The sequence below is a fragment of the Sporobolomyces koalae genome (genome assembly GCF_050403365.1).
Source record: "Sporobolomyces koalae JCM15063 DNA, S_koalae_JCM15063T_v1_ctg10, whole genome shotgun sequence".
In the NCBI taxonomy this organism is placed as follows: domain Eukaryota; kingdom Fungi; phylum Basidiomycota; class Microbotryomycetes; order Sporidiobolales; family Sporidiobolaceae; genus Sporobolomyces; species Sporobolomyces koalae.
The window spans coordinates 243,836-261,967 of record NW_027481761.1 but is presented as its reverse complement, the minus strand read 5'-3'; the positions used below and the strand labels follow the sequence as shown (position 1 = coordinate 261,967).

The 18,132-nt window shown below is 54.1% G+C and overlaps 6 protein-coding genes across 6 annotated transcripts; 2 read left to right on the top strand and 4 right to left on the bottom strand.

Moving 5' to 3' along the window:
- Positions 1–672: 672 nt before the first annotated feature.
- On the bottom strand, positions 673–2,435 carry GCN3 (translation initiation factor eIF2B subunit alpha; the record flags this gene model as incomplete). Its single annotated transcript, XM_076677772.1, has 9 exons — positions 673–714; positions 954–995; positions 1,093–1,297; positions 1,356–1,389; positions 1,473–1,527; positions 1,597–1,833; positions 1,891–1,914; positions 1,982–2,302; positions 2,370–2,435. 9 exons carry the CDS (start codon positions 2,433–2,435, stop codon positions 673–675), a joined length of 1,026 nt encoding a protein of 341 aa, XP_076535096.1.
- A 552-nt stretch (positions 2,436–2,987) lies between these two features.
- JCM15063_001508 (uncharacterized protein) lies at positions 2,988–6,033 on the bottom strand (the record flags this gene model as incomplete). Its single annotated transcript, XM_076677771.1, has 6 exons — positions 2,988–4,126; positions 4,192–4,246; positions 4,323–4,457; positions 4,540–5,498; positions 5,563–5,598; positions 5,661–6,033. The coding sequence occupies 6 exons, from the start codon at positions 6,031–6,033 to the stop codon at positions 2,988–2,990; spliced, it is 2,697 nt and encodes an 898-aa protein (XP_076535095.1).
- Positions 6,034–8,395: 2,362 nt separating this feature from the next.
- JCM15063_001507 (uncharacterized protein) lies at positions 8,396–9,930 on the bottom strand (the record flags this gene model as incomplete). The annotated part of the gene is made up of 6 exons (XM_076677770.1): positions 8,396–8,569; positions 8,640–8,754; positions 8,826–8,878; positions 8,942–8,983; positions 9,059–9,610; positions 9,898–9,930. The coding sequence occupies 6 exons, from the start codon at positions 9,928–9,930 to the stop codon at positions 8,396–8,398; spliced, it is 969 nt and encodes a 322-aa protein (XP_076535094.1).
- Positions 9,931–10,066: 136 nt separating this feature from the next.
- On the top strand, positions 10,067–11,159 carry JCM15063_001506 (bifunctional 4-hydroxy-4-methyl-2-oxoglutarate aldolase/oxaloacetate decarboxylase; the record flags this gene model as incomplete). The annotated part of the gene is made up of 6 exons (XM_076677769.1): positions 10,067–10,129; positions 10,196–10,309; positions 10,406–10,453; positions 10,523–10,571; positions 10,645–10,766; positions 10,839–11,159. The coding sequence occupies 6 exons, from the start codon at positions 10,067–10,069 to the stop codon at positions 11,157–11,159; spliced, it is 717 nt and encodes a 238-aa protein (XP_076535093.1).
- Positions 11,160–11,220: 61 nt separating this feature from the next.
- CTK2 (Ctk2p) lies at positions 11,221–13,086 on the bottom strand (the record flags this gene model as incomplete). The annotated part of the gene is made up of 4 exons (XM_076677768.1): positions 11,221–11,942; positions 12,019–12,637; positions 12,703–12,784; positions 12,857–13,086. 4 exons carry the CDS (start codon positions 13,084–13,086, stop codon positions 11,221–11,223), a joined length of 1,653 nt encoding a protein of 550 aa, XP_076535092.1.
- Positions 13,087–13,188: 102 nt separating this feature from the next.
- Positions 13,189–18,122, top strand: JCM15063_001504 (uncharacterized protein; the record flags this gene model as incomplete). The annotated part of the gene is made up of 20 exons (XM_076677767.1): positions 13,189–13,258; positions 13,318–13,404; positions 13,474–13,586; positions 13,655–13,678; positions 13,743–13,869; positions 13,943–14,955; positions 15,046–15,171; positions 15,255–15,356; positions 15,439–15,571; positions 15,643–15,752; positions 15,818–15,979; positions 16,071–16,176; positions 16,256–16,383; positions 16,472–16,743; positions 16,832–16,961; positions 17,037–17,120; positions 17,193–17,391; positions 17,455–17,603; positions 17,680–17,973; positions 18,051–18,122. 20 exons carry the CDS (start codon positions 13,189–13,191, stop codon positions 18,120–18,122), a joined length of 3,501 nt encoding a protein of 1,166 aa, XP_076535091.1.
- Between the last annotated feature and the right edge of the window lie 10 nt (positions 18,123–18,132).

Below are 18,132 nucleotides of genomic sequence, written 5' to 3'. Positions count from 1 at the left end.
CTTGAGACGAGAGAGAGTGTTGAGAAGAGAGGGAGGGATAGCAAGCAGTTGACGTTGATCCCGAGGCAGATAGTGGAGGGGCGAGATGGTTTGCAGAAACTTTCGAGCGGGCCAGCAGGCGCAGCTGCTAGCGGCTCTCAGCCTCGGAATAGGAAGGCAGGATCTTCTCAGAGCTAGGCGGGGTTTCGTGCCTCCTCAGACAAGTTTCGTCGTGCGCGCTCGGGTCCTCCCGAAAGGCAAGTAGACTGGACCCGAGTGAGGCGAGGCTCGTGCCCAATTAGGAAGGAGCCGATTAAAGGTAAGCCACTTGGTTCAAACCGCAATTTCGCCGCCAGTAATGCAATTGTAACACGGCTCGGTTGGGTTTCACAAAAGGAGGCTCGGATGTCGGCCAGGGCCCAGCAGGAATTCGGTTGCCAACGAACCGGCTCAAGAATATTTAGAGTTTCCGCGCATGTGCTGCTTCAGGAAAGAATAAGATTGTCTCACCACTTTCGATGGAAGCACTCGAAACAGAGTTTCGAAGATCTGGAAGGCGAGTCAAACCAAACTGCGCTGCGATCAGACGTCCTTCCCTCGGGAGGGGCCGAGAGAGTCAGAGGAAGACTTTGAGCTCTCGTGTGCGTCAAATTTCATTGCGGTCCAGGAAGGCTCGACGTTGCACGAGATTGATCACTCGCCACCGTACTGGGTAAACAGAGCATCGGAGACCCCCTGTAAAACACGAAAGTCCGGCCGGTTCGAGGTGAGACACGTCAGCCGGCTCCGCTTCAGAGATCGAGGACGGGAGACACTGCGCTGGCTTTCCGAGCGATGAATGGTCCAGCTCGAATCGCGTTTTCTCGCGCGCAGGCAAGCCGCAGCGAGCGCCTTGGCTGCAGCGCTTCGCCTTGTTACAAATGGGAATGCGCGCCCAAGATATTGCGTGGGGGAATAAAGAGCTTTTAGCTTACGGATGGAGTCATTGTGCCGAGATCACTTAGGATCAAAGTAATCTAATGCGAACGCGAGATAAATTGCGTTGTTAGTATGTAGTCCAGAGCCGAGCGGAGCGCGGCAGGTCGAAGGAGCATTCTGACTCGAACGACTCACGAGGTCGGGCGTTGTGTAATCGAGCGTCGGGTTGTTTAGCGTAGCGGTATCGCTCATTGTCAGCGGTGACGGCATCTGGCTGCTAATCATAGGTCGAGAAGGCGTTGGCGGTATCGGCAGTTCGGCAGCGGTATTTTGGTCCGACGACGCGAAGGAAAGCGGTGCTGTTGGCAGAGATGAAGGAAGGTCGTACTGCGACAATGGGCTGCAAGGGAGAAGACTTCTCAGTGCAAGCTTTGACAATAATGCTAGGCGCGACCCACAAGAGGCGGGTAAACTTGAATGATTCAGCCAGGGCTATCGAAGGCACAAAATTGGAATGAGCTCGGTGCGATACGAAGCCGAACAGTCGGAGAAGCGCTTGGGAGAAGGTGTCTCACCATAGAACGGTTTGCCCATCGCTTTCGCCGCGATCGCAAGGCCATATCCACCAATCTGCAGCTCAAAAGAGTCGTAAGCTCGTTCCAGCGAGTCTTGCGCGTGAAGTCAAGAACGTGCACGCACGAAGTTGATCAGTCCACCACTTTCGCACACCGCTTCGGCACCGACCACGCAGCAATCGACTTTGGGCATAATGTACGCGACGGCCGAGTCAAGGATCACTTGTGCCGGGATACCCGCCTTGGACAGGACTGCTTGCGTCTTGATGCCGAGCCCGAACGGACGCGATTCTGTCACGTAGACTTGGAAACGCTTCTTCTGCTCTCGAGCGGCATACAAGAGCGCTTGAACGACGACACGCTGTTCGAGGTCAAGTCAGACGGCTGCAAGCAAGAGCACTGGCTTGCATAGACTGACCGAGTACGAGTGGACAAGCAGAGTCTATCAAAACCAAAGATTAGTACGTATCTGTTCAAGCGGGTCATAAGTGGGAGCGGCGGTCACTCACGTTGCCATCCTGAATGAAATCGCTCATGTTGACTGCGATCAGCTCCCTGCATTTCCCGCTACCTTTGACAAACTCCCTCGCTCGCGCGACCAGTTCCATCTTGAACTCTTTGAACCCCATCTCCGGCGGGGGTCGTTGCAGAGTCAGGTACCGCAGGAAGAACGACGTGCCCGAGTCGCATGCGACCGGGTTGAATGATGCCGTAGCGAGGGCGGTGCCCGCCTGGCGAAGGAGATTGAGCAGTTCTTGAATCGTGTTCGAGTCGCATCGTGACACGAGCTCGGCGAGAGTCTCGACTGCTGCTATCGGCGCGGGAAGGGGCTACAGAATTCCGCTTGTCAGCCTGCGACACCCGCTAAGCGTCGAGAGAGATCTAGCCAGAACTGACATCGGACTTTGCGAGCAGCTCGGTGTAGTACTTGACGACATCGAGCCGAGGCTGCTTTGAAGACATCGTAGAGTCCTCTGCGAGTGTTGGCAGTGTGCTCATTGTTGAAGCAATGAGATGACTGCTCCAGCGGAACTTCGGAGGGTTGCCTGAACAACTCCCGTATGTCTCATCAGACACCACAATCGAGCACAGTTTAATCAAGTCGCCGATCAATATGCTCGAGCAGTACGGAATGTGTGCGCAATTGAGCGCAGTAGGTTGTGCGAGCTGTTAATCACGGCGGCGCGCTCGCCTCACAACATTTACGACCCAGAACCGAGTCGAGCCTCCCGATCGACCCTAGAATCCGCTGTAAGACGGCGGTGTAGATCACTTGCTCGCGTTAGGCTTCAGGGCCTCTCGATGCTAACAGGGTGATGTAGACGAAAGAATTGCAATAATTCGACGAAGAAAGGAAACAAGGAACGAGCGACAAAGCGAACTATTAAATAGGAAACACGGGCGAACATTCGAGATTGATCTCGAATATCAGGGAAGGAAATAAAACAAAGGAAAACGATAGAAACCGGTAGATCAAACTAGAAGGTTCTAGTAGATCTGTCGAAGCTTGCTCGGTTACTCGGTCGTAACACGCCGAGTTACCGAGGAGGCGGCTACAGCCGTAACATCTGCCGGTTCTGGTTGATCAGTGGGTTCGTGACTCGGTTCCAGTGGATTTGTCGGTTCGTAAATCACATAGTTCCGGGCACTGTCTTTGTCGTAGTGATGGACATTGATGCAGTGTTGCGTGCAGTTACCCTTGGTCCTGAATAGCGTGTTGCATTCTGGGCACTTGAACTCCTTGACCCCTTGGTGAATCATTTTGATAGTCCCATTCGCCAGCTTCGTCGCATTTGCCTTCTTTGCACCCGCCTGCAAGCCGTTCATCGTTCCACCTTGACCATCGTCAAGCTGTTGGGCCAGCTTCGTCGCATTTCCCTTCTTCGTACCCGCCTCCAAGCCGTTCATCGTTCCACCTTGACCATCGTCAAGCTGTTGGGCCAGCTTCGTCGCAATTCCCTTCTTCGTACCCGCCTCCAAGCCGTTCATCGTTCCACCTTGACCATCGTCAATCTGTTGGGCCCGCCGAGTCGCGACTGCCTTCCTTGACACCGCCTGCAAGCCGTTCATCGTTCCACCTTGACCATCGTCAAGCTGTTGGGCCCGCCGAGTCGCGACCACCGCCTCCAAGCCGTTCATCATTCCACCTTGACCATCGTCAAGCTGTTGGGCCCGCCGAGTTGCAGTCGCCTTCCTTGCACCTGATTCCAAGCCGTTCATCGTTCCCCCTTGTCCGTCGTCAAATACCTGTTGTCGCTTAGTTGCATTGGTCTTGAGGTGCATGAGACTTGCGCAAGCTTCGAGAGGCGACACGCCGTCCAGCCGCGCTTTCGCGTTGCTCGAGGTAGGGGACGCGCTCGCTGCTGCCGCGTAAAATTCTTGCAATTCCAAAGGTAGATCTTGGAACTTCACAAAGTCGCAGTCGTCAGAGACTGCAGTTCCCAGTCGCTGCTGAAGCGATTGTTGTAGCCATGTTGGAAAGGAGTCACAGCGTAAGCCACCACGAGGGACGCGGGCGGGATCTAGCGAAGCTTGAAGCTCCTTCTCGTCCCTTCGCAGCTGGTTGACTGAAATCGCAAAGTCTTTCCCGCTCTTTGGATGAGGTACGCGAGGAATGCGAGGAATTGCGGATTGCGCAAAATTCGAGCGTTCGACTAACATCGATCGCGCATGAAGTTAGCATGGTGACAGTCGTCGGACAGTAACAACATGCACGTACCAGTGTCGAGCTCTCGCCCTGTCTTAAGAACGTGCAATGCCGCCTCGGTGGCGTCCTGCACGATCACAGAGAGGAGCGCCTGTCAGAATCACGCCTGTCGAGGAGTATCCGAAAGAGCAGCGATTGCTCACAACGAGTTGTGCTCTGGTGAGGTTCGAGCGAGCAATGCAGTACAGGGCGCCCACATGTCCAGCACACCACATCGGCGAGCGAAGAGAGATGTTTGTGACTTCGATGACGTTGTTGATAATTGAGTACGTTACGCACTGCGACGACAAGCGCTTTGTATAAGCGATCCCGAGTAAGGGTGTCTCGCTTCGAGGTAAAGACTTGATACGCTGTACTCACGGCGTCAAGATTCGCAACCAAGTCGCAATAGCAGCCGTATTCGTTCTCATAGCCGGCGAGCTCGAGCAGAATCCCGACTTCGATGAAGTTGTACCCAAACTCCTTGACATTCGCTTTTGCCGCCGCAATACCGAGCGAATATGCTTGCGGTCCAACGAGGCTGTCGATAGTTCCGCCTCGCGCGCGGGTTTTGATGGCTACGCCAGCAGTGTCCCAAAATGCACGGGTACAACGACCACGGAGCTCGACACCGCCTCCGTCTTCGCGATCGATCAATTCGACAGGAGTCGTGCGAACGAGGGCCGACGTAATGGTATTGGGAGCATACGGATCAGCTGCAAATCCGTTGGCGTTGATTAATAGCATGTCGTAGACATTCGAGCCTTTTTCGCGCATCAAGCGCCCAGTAAAGGTGCTATCCGCGTCGATACCCTCTGCATCATCCGCACGATCCAAGCTGGCGAGGGGCGCATAGTTGGAAATGTGCGCGGTCGCATCGAACAGGCTTCCAGACCACTCGATCGTCTGGTGCTCGATAGCGTCGATGGCATCGCGTCTGGCATCCGAGCCTTGAAGGAGCGTCTCGTTGACGAGCCTTGTCGCTTCTGCCTTCGCGAGTCGCCATGCCTCTTGCAGATCGTTGCCGGATGGGCTCTCAGCGCCGCCTCCACGATGTGTGAGGTTGCAGAGCAGGTCGACTGCGGCTGTCGCAAGTCCGGACGGAACGGCACCTCTGCCTTCTTCCCTACCGAGGGCGAGGATCAACCCTTGCCAGACTTGCATTCCAAACGGCGAAACGGCAGTGGAAGAATTCGGGTCGGCGGTCGCGACCGTTTGCGCAGAGTTGAATTCTGCGCCGGGAACGTATTTGTGAAGCCCGTTCAAGACCCGGTTCGCTTCGAGCGCTTGCTTGGACGGAGAATGGGCGTGCGTCGAGGATGTCAATGCCTTGTCAAGGGCTGGACAAGCGACAGTGTCAGTCCCTCGTCGAACGAGTCCGCGGAGCATCCGGAGAGGCCTCACCTTCTTTCGCGACATGTTCGACGAGTTTAGCAAGTCCTGCACACGGTAGGACGATACGTCAGCATTGACATTGGAGCCGAAGCCTGCGATTGATTCACTTTGGCGGCATTCATTGACTTCCGACTTTGCCTCTGCATCTGCTTCCAAGACAATATAGTCCCGTTGTCCCTCGGAGGTGAAGTTTTTCGGGTTACCGCGGTGCCAGGTGGCTCCGTTCTTTCGCAACCGTTTCGTACCCTTTCGTGATGCAGCGGATCTCTTTTTCGATTGCTCGATGTCGACCTCGTCTTGGTCTCTATCGCTCTCGAAAGAATCACAATCAGAGCTTTCTATCGCATCAAAATCCGAGCCGTCGTTCGAGCTGATGTCCGATACCCTTGAACGCTTTCTGCGGTTCTTGGGCAGCGAATCTTGCGAGCCCATCTCGTCGTCACTAGTGGTGCGAGATGCGGGAGACTGGCGGGTCCTCATATCGCTGGAGGACAGCGAGGAGGCAGGGACGAGGGACGAGGGGAGAAGCGTAAGGCTTCTAGACGTGGGGCCAGGTTGCGCAGCGGGATGGGAAGGCGACGGAGGGGTGTGAGACTGCTCCAGGCCGTATTAGGAGACTATGGATCTGTATATGAGCGGTCTTGGGGCGGCTCAGCTAGATGCGGTGGAAAGTCTGAAGAAAGCGAACGCAACCGCTCGCCGTTCTAGATCAAGATCTCGCATCACACCCTCTTCATCTTATGTGAGCTCAAATTTAAGGATACAGGCTTCCCAGAGAATTGCGAGAACACCGCGAGAGCGTCAGACGCTGGCAGTCTATTCCCCTACTGTTCCTAAGCGGGTTCGACGCAGTTCAATACTTAGTGATCGAGCCCTGTATCGACCTAGGTCGACTCGTCCTACGTATACACCACTATCTGGCTCCCGATCTTGAAGGATCCGAGCGGTTTAAGTCGCAGAATTGGTCGGTACTCGTACTTTCGAAAGTTAGCGTCAGTATAGCCATCGGCTGCAGGACCGATCGACTGACAGACTAGCGGTCCGACTCACTAAATTTCCTAGTGAAAAGCAGTGAGCGAAGCCCATGTGATACATGAGGAACGCCAACCTATATTGCCTGTATGTCACCTGCTGGAATCGAAACCACTTGTTGAGTGTGTGCGGTCCCTGCGCGAGTCAAGTTCAAAGCTGAGCTATTTGGCGCTAAGCAATAACTTGCCTTTTGTAACCAGTCAAGTATCTCAACACAAGACATGAACGAACACAATTCCCGCGCCAGAACAACGATAATCGCAACACCTCATCTCACCTGTTCCGACCAGAGGCCTCTCACCCAGCCAGATATGGGAGTCTGTGCGAAAGTGTGGCGCTTAAGCGCGGACGAACTGGTTTAGACTTTTTGATGCAAAGTGTCCCTGGCAACGAGAACGGCGAATCAATGGAAATTCTCTCTTCGACAGACCCGTCTATTGCAAACCCCGTTCACACCGCCTTTCAGAGATCCCTAGTTCTCACTGCAGAAATATCGCTCCAACGAAGAAATCAAATCCAGACTTGCACGCTCATGACATGTGCAAGCTTGGAAGACCTCGAAGCCGATTCTGGTGCGAGCGCCCTCTCGAACAACAGGTGTGCAGCTTCAATATCGAGGAGCTGTAGGTACTCGAGCAAAACCTGGTCGAAACGATTGTATAGGCCCATATGCTCGAGCGCCGTCGGCGCGGAGAGCGGTACAGAAGAGTTCGGTTCCGTCGGGAGGAGGTCGCCAGCATGTCGCGAAACACTGCTCAAAGCTGTTTTCGGAGTACGATCATCGTCGGAGGAAAAGCTGGGCGAGAGACGGGGTGCCAAGGAGAGTCAGTTCGTCTCGCAATCGGACAGGAAACCTGATAGCGAAAAATCTCTCGGATTTCAAAAGCTCCTTGTTTACGCGACTAGTATGAGGTGAAAGGGATCAAGAGGAGCGAGGAGATCGAGGTGCATCGACCACCTAACCCGTGTTCACCTTCGGCCCGACTCGTCTGCGTAACGCAGGCAGACACCGCTCCGAACCCGAATCGCTCCGGCCAGACTGACAATGCCCCCATCGAGAAGCGGGGATACTCTGGCCAGGCGACTTGGTACACTCGTAGGTTCCTCAAATCCACAATTCAGAGATCTGCGCATTTTGGCTGACATGTTGGGACGAGCAGAAAATGGTAACCCGGGAGCCTGCGGAACCTATTCGTCCGATTCAGACTATGTGGTCGCACTTCAATCGTCCGTGTACTCTGGAGGAACCCACTAGTGAAAAGAAACTGAAGATTGTCAACACTGGCAAGTCTCAAACTCACGCCAAACTCTCATTCGCATGTTTTGGAAGCTGACTGTCGGCTCTACCCATACTTTAGATTCCGGCGCGACTACCTACGCGATGGTACGAGACGAGTGCCCGTCATGTGAAAGCTCGCAAAGCATCGACCTGTCGACCGCCGCATTCTCGGCGCTAGGCGACAAGTCTCAAGGAGTTCTTCCGGTCTCCTGGAGTTGGGCAAGTCAGATTCGACTGCATTTCGCCGATTACAGCTGCTGACCTTTGTATTTTTGCATCAACAGGCCTAGGCTAAGCTGCCCATATTTCGTCTTTCTCCCGCACCTGCATGTGTTCCACTTGTCTCCTTTCTTTCGCATAAACCCCTCGCCGCTGGACGGCATCTTCCTGTGACTCGAGGAAGCATCCCGATGTCTAAAGTCTGTAGCGTCCGCTATTTATACCGTGTAGCCCATTAACGGAACCCTTGCAATCATGCCGCCTCTTCCCATTCACGAAAAGGTTCAATGGCGTGAGCTTTTCAAATAGCCGTCATCGCTTTTGAGCGTTGCGACTGTTTTTGCCTGCCTTTGTTTTCGGTTCCTGTACGAATCCACCCTCGACAAGGGCATCTCGCGCAGCTTGATTGATGTCTTTGAACCGGTCCGGTCCGAGATGAATGCCTCCATACCACCGGCTCACGACGACCACAACATTTTGCACGTCCTAAACCGACACAAGCATTATTTGGATCAACCCCTGATGGTGCAAGCAGGCTATAAAGGGATTCACTCACGATGCGCTCGAGCAAAGAAGCCAGGGTACTACCTGCAGCTTTCTCTCCATCATCATCGTTGTCACTGTGCCTGATCCCGTCGGAAGATATGAATTGATATGCCGATATGTTGTGCCTGCAAACCCCTCGCGTCCAACATGAGCATATCATACAAGCAGAGTGTCTGTTAGACGAGCATTTCCTCACGTCGCTTTCGAGATCTTGTTGTTCGAGAGTAGTGTCGCCATGACTACCTCGACCTACGAAACACGAGTTGATCAGTTTAGCGAGCGATGATCGCCTGATGGGGCGGGAGTCCTAACCTTATCCATAGACTGAACACGCGCAGCATGGCCAACGAATAGCTAGACAAACACCTATTCATGTGAAGGTGAATTTGCTGAAGGCCTCGCGAGCGAATACAGGCAAGGCAGACCCACCGATTTCCTGTCGACGAGACCTTCGGTCGAATAGATTGCAGGACACGGTACCTCGTTGGACGAGCCTTTACGCCGCATTTTCGGCAAAGTTGGTTCAGGTATCCGGTTGTCGTCGTTCTCGTGCTCGTCCCAAACCCTATCGCCCTCGTCCTTGTCGTTCTTGAGCGTCTCTTGCCGTTCTTGCTCGCCTCGCTCCTTCTCTTGCTCCTGAGTGCGAACCCATTCGGTACAGATTTGTCGCACGTATTCGATTCCTTCAAAGAGGCACACTTCTTCCTGCCACTCGACTCCCGAATCGGTGGCATAGCGGTCATGGAGGTAAGTTCGACACACTTGTCCGAACAATTCATCGGTCACAGCGAACTTTGAGAGGTACCGATCATGCAGTTGAATCAATGGCGGCTTTTCAACGGGGTACTCTGGGAACGGGATCGAGAGGATCAAGTGGAGCGGAACATTTTCGAGTGGAGGAGCGAGGGTCGTCGAGAGAATCAGGCGAAGTGGGTCAGGATCGCCCGGTTTCCAATCGGATGATGGTGACGTCCTTGCAGGCTATGGACGGTGCAGTCGCAGCGCCGACTCTTCTCCGGTATTGTAGATCGCAGCGAGTGAAGTCAGCTCTTCCGAGATGTATTCGGCTACTTCGTCGCCGACAAGATGACCCGGAAACGGGACGAGATGGTGATCTGCACCTGTTCCAAATGTGTGCGATACTCGCTAGAGTCGGCGCCTGGAGGATTCGGTTGTGAGCAGCGCAGAGCAACATTCGAAGCTCACCAGAAACGCGAGGCTCAGAATCTTCGCCGCGCTGCTGCTGCAGCCGCTGCTGCTGCACCTACAAGCAAGAAAACGAAGTTGGAGCCCGAGTCCATGCCCGATCCAAGGACGTTCGATAATGGCGGCTACGGGGGCGATCCCGCTTTGGACGATGGTGACCCCACATCGCATCCGACGGGCTGTGACATTATCGCCCCCACTATTCACTCGTTCTCGCGCGACAAAACCGGCATGCCACATGCTCGCGCAACTGCCGTGCAGCTAGACGCGCTGTCAAATTTGTCGACCTGTGAAGTACACGATTCTACCGCATACCGGATTTTACGAACGAGCGCTGACTTGGTTTGACGAGATTGGCAGATCTCGGATGCGCTCGTCAAGCTGGGCCATCCTACCGGCGGGCTCGTGCCCGACCTCGAACGTTTCAGCGGCGATGCGGACCAGACTGTAATCGGCGAAGCGTTTACCGTCGAGGTACGTAGCAGCTGTCGCTCGCTTTCTCCAGCTACTTCCGCACAGCTGACTCCGCCTCGAGATACGAACGTCGGATTCGAACGTCGGATTCGACAGATGGTTCAAGGTGACAACACGGAAGCTCCCAAACTAGAGGATCATTTCGCACGTTTTTTGTTAGATCCGTTGCGCTTCGTGCGCCGAATTTTGACCCAGCCTTCGCCTTCTCTACAGATTGATCTTGTCACCCCCGGGAGTGTCCTCTTCATCTCTTCGCCATCTCGTATGCCTAGAACCCCCATTCATCATATGGGTACCTGAGCCCCGATCCTAATTACAAACGCCTGATGCGCTAGACGTCAAATCCGCTTCCCTGGGCGGATTGCTTGCGACCGCACTCGATCGAAAACAAGTCAAAGGGGTCATGATCTCGGGTCGATGTCGAGATTTGAAAGAACTTCGTCAACTCGGGCTGCCTGCAAGTCCCTGCTTCAAGCTCCTCTGAACCCTTTTCTCTCCTCCGCTCATCGGCTTCTGCTTTCCGACGTAGGTGTATGCGAGAGGTCACTCGACACTCGGACAATCTCCGTTCACACGACCCTCGAGGGTACAAATCCCGCTCACGATCGACCCCGACGCGAGTACTGCTTCCGGTTCCGAATCAAGGTTTCCTCCAACAGACGTTCATCCATTCGATGTCGTCGTCGCCGACATCGACGGAGTAGTGGTCATCAGACCCGAAAAGATCGACTCTGTGCTCGAGTTGGCAAAGATCGGTCGCGAGGTCGATGAGAAATGTCGACACGATCTCGAAGCGGGTCAGGGCGTCAAAGTCACCTTTGCTCTACACCGCGGTACCAAATCAAAATGATCGAGGCCAGCCGAGAAGAAAAAGAGTGGAATCGTATTTCCCTCTAATATGCGAGCGTTGCTCAAAACATGTACCTAATACTTGCCGGTTTTGATCGTTCCCGTTTCTCCTTGCGCTCAAGTTTGTCCCGTTCCCGTTCTTCCGCTGTCAACCGACTCGCTGCTTCAGAGTGTTCCAACACTTTTTCTCGTTCCCGTTCCAACCGATCTTCGAATCGTTCGTGAGCCTCCTGTTGCAATCGTTCCAGTTCTCGTACTCCTCCTCCTCCTCGTTCTCCTGAACCTGCAAGGGATCTCCATCGCTTCGAAGAACTCGCAAAGACGTCTTCCGACTCTTCTTGCTCCAGATCATCCTCGCGTGATCCATCTTCTCGATGAACCCGTTTCGTGCCCAAAGTTCGTTTGCGTCTCCTCAGTTGTCCCGTTTCTCGAACTCGAATCTTGACCTGTCTCAACTCGTCGACACTCAACACGAACCCTTTTGTCATCGTACTACTTGCCACGCCCGTTCCAAGCACGATCGGAGTTCCTGCGGGGTTCGTCCAGACGAATCGTTCGTGACTGAACGTGTTGGGTACTCCCGTTTGAATCAATTGACGATCTCTCTCGTTTGTCGTCGTCGTACTTCGATGAGTAGGGTTCGTCACCAGCGTGAATGATTCAGATGGAGATGGCTGGGATGAAGGGGTCGCAGGGGAGAATGTACTGATCGTGGAATTCACAGCAGAAGGGGGTGGAGAGGGACACAACGAGATCAAAAGGTTGAGTAGCATCTGAGCGACATCTGCAGAGAGAAAAAAACGCCGGCATGTCAGTCGAAAAACTTCTCTCGTGATGCCGGGGACGAGTACGACACGTACCGTCTAGATCTTGATCGTTCGATTCAGTCTTTCGACTCCATTCGATCCCGATCAGGTCTTCGAGGTCGTTCTCCTCGAATGCGTCACCGGGATACAAGTAGTAGGCCAATCGCAGGCACGCGGCGGCACATGTATGCGGAGGGTAGCTCAGCGGGGCGAGCGTGCGGTAGAGATCGGTTGCGAGGAGGAACGCGAGGTAGGTCAGTTGTTTCGGATCCGGGGGTGCGACTGCGCTGGTCGAGGTCGAGGTCGAAGGTACGTTTGGCGAGGGCAAGAGCATCGAGAGTCGGACGAGGTGGGAGAAGAGGTCTCTCGAGCTCGCAGCTGTCGTGCTTTCAGAGAGAGGCGGTGCGTCCCCTCCAGCCGATGGGTTGGGCGGGACGAGGGATTTGTGGAGGGTGAAATTGAAACAGATTGTTTGGAGGATCAGACGCTCGATGCCTATCAGCTGGGGTCGATGTTGCTCTTGCGTGTGAGGATCTCCTTCGGTGGGGACGGGGTGACCGCCAGACTCGAACGTGGCGTTGAGGACTTGGAATGCGGCGATCTGGATGTCGCGCAGTTTCTTGAGCGTGTCTTCAAGCTTGGATGCGACGAGGATGCTAGCGAGGGCGACATCCTGTAAAGGCTGTATGTCAGATGAATGCCAAGAGGGGGGTTTAAGTGAGCGGGTCGAGACTGTACCTGGTACGAGAAGTCTCTGAGCGGAAAGTGCAGGTGGAAACGGTGGTAGAGCGATTGCGCGGTTGCGATCGTCCTCCGTGGACTGTCGTTCCAACAGGTCAGTGTCGCTTCACTGGGACGAATCGGAAGCGAAGGGCGGGAAGCGATGGTTTACAATCCGATGCGCTGGCCGGTTCGCTCGATGAATCCACACGCGAGCTGCCTCAGGTGATTGATGCGGTGCTCAGACAGGGGCTGAGGCTGGCGAGATGGGTCGGACGACGATGCGGCGGGAATCGAAGTTGCTTGAAGCTGCACGAGCTGCTCGACCTCGAACGGCGAGTAGTATGGCCGATACGACCGCGACACGGACAGCGGGGCCACCTCGGAGATTGGGATCGCCATGGCGAGGTGGAGAGCCGGATGACGGTGAACGTGAACGTCGAGCGATTGATGGATGATCTACGCAACCCTCTCTCACTCTCGTCTCTGCGGGGATCCATGTAGATGGCGACAGACTACTCGAGATCGATCATCAACTCGCTGTTCAGCCCCGCGCCCGGCTCAGCCCAACCCCGTGAGCTTGCGTCGCCCCCACTCGCCGGCTGTACCACTCACCTCCTTCTCCCACCGCAGCGCAAGAGAGCTTTATCGCATATGTACAGACCTTTGAGCCCGTGCCCAACTCGGATCAGCGCAAACCGCGCTTCCTGATCGTGTCGAGTGCGCGCCTCGCTTCCTCTCCCGCTTCCCCTCTCGCTCGCACGCTGACTCTCGCTTGCACCGTGATAGCCCTCCGAGATGGAAAACTCCGCCTCCACAAGGCCAAGCAGAACGCGAACGGCACCTTCTCGATCGGCAAGACCTGGAACCTCGAAGACCTGCGCCAGATCGAAGTGTCCAAGGTCAGTCCTCGCTCGCGTCTCTCCTCTTCCACCTGACTCGCGCTGATCCTCGACAGCCTCTCCAATAGCGCATGTACCACGGCCGACTGCACGTGAGTCTTTGCATTGTCATCCGCCTCGACGCAAGCCCTAACGCCCCCACCTGTGGGATCCTAGCCGCTCGAATTCGCCCTCGTGATCAACGGCAAATCGTACAGATACGAGACAGACCTGCCCTCGTCACAGCAAGCCGCGTTCCTCGTCACCGTAGTCCGATGTTGGCGCAGGTTCATGAACAGCATCGGTCCGTCTTGCCATTTCCACCTCTGTTTCCGCGCACCTCGCTCATGTGCTCTCTTTCCTCGACGCACAATCAGGGCGCCCACTGCCCGACCTCGTCCTAATCGGCTTCTCGGTCGATACGAATGCCGCTGCAGCCGCTCCAACTCCGCCCGCCGCCCAAACTCAGCCCTTGCGCGTGCCTCCACCCCAACCCCAGGCACGCCAACCTTCCTACCCAGATCCACGACAACAACAGCAAGGACAGCCTCCGCCACCACAATCATATCCTGCACCCTCGCAGGCCCAACCGATCGCCATCAATCGTCCAGGATCGGCTGCTTCCACCAGCACAAACTCGTCTATCCGTACTGGCGGTGGTGCACCTCATCTCAGCACTTCACAATCTTCGAGTCAATTCTACCCGTCCGGACCTTCGGGGATGGGAGGTCCACCGGGCAGAATCAGTCCCGCGCCTCCTCCGATACCTCATTCGCAATCACATCCTTCAATCGACCGCCCTAGCAGCGCCGCATCATCACGGTCTCAACAGCAGAGGAAAGGATCTTCAGTCGATCCTCGAAGTTTACCACCCTCTCAAGGCATCAAACCGGACAGCAGACAAGAGTCGAATGCGACGACAAGAAAGCCGAGTCTGCCGACTGCGACGCTCCCTGCATCGACAGCCCCGTCTGCAGCCGCGACAAACATTGGCATGGGTATCCAATTCACTCCACAGAGTACGAACCCGCGAGATCCTGCTCCACCACCCCTGAAAGGGTCCGTGTCGACGAAACGGTCAGAATCGCCTGCGACCTCTTCGAAACCTGCCCCTTCTTCTTCTGCTTCTCGTCAACAACAGCAGCAATCAGCGACGACAGAGCTGCAAGCGCCTCGGCCGAGACGGCAACCTTCGACAGAGGACATTGTCGACGAATCAACCATCTTGTCCAACGTCGAGGAAATGTTGGAAGGGTTCGAATGGCGAGGATCGGTGGGAACATACTCGAGTGACGGGTCTGGAATCATGACGACAAACGCAGGTGGCAAAGGTCGCAAAGCGGACGAGATTGAGAAACGTCTGATTGGTGAATTGAAGGCGTTGGAAGCTGTAAGTTTGACCAAATCCCCGTCCTCGTCCCTCTCTACGCCTCGGTTTCTCTCTACTCGAATTGACATATTGGCTCTCGTGCGCATACAGGCATCTATTCACGCGATCATGGAATCGGATGATCGAGTGACTGGAGTCATCAAACAGCTCGATGATGCATTGGGAGAATTGGATCGAATGGACCTTTTGATTGGACTGTACAAGACGCAGCTGAATGTGAGGATCAACCGATTTCTTGTCTCTCCGACAAGCCTCAGAAGCATCCTGGTTGCTGAGGGGAGGTCTTCCTTCTTGAACAGCTCGTGACAGACGATATCGGTCACATTGAATCGCAAAATCGAGGTTTGCAAGTTCAAACATCGAACCAACGTGCACTCTTGTCAGAGCTCGACAAACTCATGGTACAAACCTTTTTTTCGGATTTTCTACTTCCCATGGGGGGCCCAAACCAATGGATGCTGATCGGGTCGTACGCAAACATAGTCTACGATTCACATCACTGAGCAAGATCTGGTAGCCCTTTCGCAAGAGTCTCTCGAGAACCCGCAGGGAATCGAAAAGCTCGAACGAGCCGCCGTGTCCCTCTACAAGGCTTTACTCTCGACGCGAGATACTGGTGAGTCATCGCTCTGAGTCTCACCGCTATTGAATGTACCAAGGAACTGATGCTTGATGGTCATTCCCTAGCTGTCGGAGACATGGCTGCAGCATCCGAACGGGTCGGAGAATACAGAACGAAAGCCGATCAGTTTTGCAAACGAATTCTTGATTTCTTGAGCATCATGTTCAAGTTCCAGGCAAGTCGGTTCCATTCAAGTTGCTTCCGGTCAGTGTACTGACGCGTTTCCTCTGCTGTATCAAGATCGACCAATTGTTGAATCCAAAGACTTCAACGATCGAAGCCAAGTTGAAACAGGGACAATTGCCATCACACGAAACGATGGAAGATTTCTTGGGCAGGTACTGTGGCTTGATGCTGTTTGTCAAGGAGATCGATTCGAATCGCTATTCTCAAATCTGTGCCGTGAGTAGTATTTTATCCCTTTCCCAACGCTCGGAACAGACAAACAGAGGATCCTGACCTGAGAGCGGGAACGAAACGTAATTTTTGACAGGCGTACTTTATCGCGATGAGCGACCTGCATCGTCACGAAGTGCAAGAAGTATTGGGAGCGTTGAAAAAAATCGTCAAGAAAGCGACTGAAGATGAACTCGAAGCCAGTCAGTCCTCGCATTAAAAGTCACTCTTTCGCCTGCTCCACAAGTCAGAAAACTGATCTGTAACGGCTAAATGTATCAGGCTTCACGACGAAAGAATCGCCAACGATTAGACAACAATCTATCCGAAGGGCAGGAACGCTCGTACGCAGTCCGCTTGAAACTGGCAAAAAGGACAAAGACAAAGATGGCAAGATTTCAGCAAGCGAGGCAAGTCGATCACTGCGTCACAAACCTGGGCCCTTCCGTCCTCAGCCAAGTGGAAAGCAAGTGCTGATGCGGTACCGTTGCAAACCAGGCGTTCGAACGCGCTCTGGAACAGATCTTGCCTCATCTCTCGCGTGAACAAGGGTTCATTGCCGATTTCTTGCACATTTCTTCCCTCGATACGACCATCACGTTTGCCGACTACATGATGCTCGAAATCTTTTTCAAACGAGGCGCTTCGACGTATTTGGCGAGTCAGCAGGGCAAGTTCAAAGACATGCGAGGTGCGATGGAAGGAGTGTTCGGCTGGCTCGAAGTCGAATTGAGAGATTGGGTCGACGCTCTCTTGATGCGAGATCCCATGTAAGTCTCTTTAGTTTTTAAAAACGTCGGACGGTTGCGCCGGTTCATGGTTACTGACCTGAGTCCCGGATCGGGATGTTTTTAACAGGCAAGTCGTCGGTATCTTGGCGGCTTTGAATCGGTTTATCGAACAGGGACAGAGACAGCAAAACGAGTTCTTGTCGAGAACGCTACAGAAACAGTACCAAAAGACCCTCGGCACTCTCGAGAGATCCTGCGTTTGTCAATTCTCGTTCTTCAGGAAAGCGTGACGTCAGCACTGACAGTTGAGGGAGGTATCGTTGTATGAGCAGAAAGAGCAAATACGAAGCATCGAGCAAACGAAACTGACACTCAAGAAACGAAAAGGTGTCGTTCAATTCGTTCGCATCTTCCCGGTGAGTCTGTTGCCTCCTCCAGTATCCTGCTGTCTGATTCTGACCCCCAGGAAACTTCGATCTTCCCTACAGCTATTCGTCGCTCGAGTCGAGTCTCAACTCGAAGGTTGCGACAAGCTCGATATTCGTAAAGTCATCAATTCGCAGTACGAAAGAATAGTCGCGACCATGTTTGAGTGCTTGCAACAGATGGCCAAGATGGATGGAGAAGGACAAGGACAAGCTCCAGGAGAAGGCAAAGATCAGCTCAACTATCATGTTATTCTCATTGGTGAGTGTTTACACCCTCTCGCCTATGAGAATCGTGTACTCATCTTTTCCTGTGAGCCTGCAGAGAACATGCACCATATCATTGCTGTCTTCTCGGGCAAACACAAGGTGTCTGCGCTCGCGCCTTTCGTACAACAGGCGCGCGAGAAATACGATCAGAATCTCGCGGCGTACATCCGTCTCATCCTGCGAAGACCTCTCTCCCGGGTCGTGGTCCGTTTCACTTCTCCGAGTCTCTCGATGTGGCAAAGACTGTCAAGCTGATACCGTCTTCTTAAAATCTTGGCAGGACTATTTCGCCGGACTCGAACAACTCCTTCGTACGACTCCCCCAACCGAAGTCTCCCTTCATTCGGCCTATACGAAATCTTCGTTACGTCGAATCCTGTCCGACGTGAGACCGAAAGACCTGCGCAAAGCGATCGACGCCTTGTACAAACGAGTCGACAAACATTTCGGGAACGACATTTCGTCGCCTTCGGCAGAGCATACGGACGTCCTCAAGACGGTGTGGACTGCGTGTGAGGAAGAGTTGACGAGGTTGACTACGAGCTGGAGAGGGCTCGTTCAGAAATGTTATCCTGTACGCTCTTTCTCTCTCTTACCTCTTTCGTGAGACTGGCTGAAACTCATGACTGCTGCCATCTTCTCACTCGACAGGACGAAAAGAGCGGTCTGGAAGTATCACGGGCAGACATTCATCAGTTCTTCCTATCCGCTCAATCCGCGTAAGTATGATCCG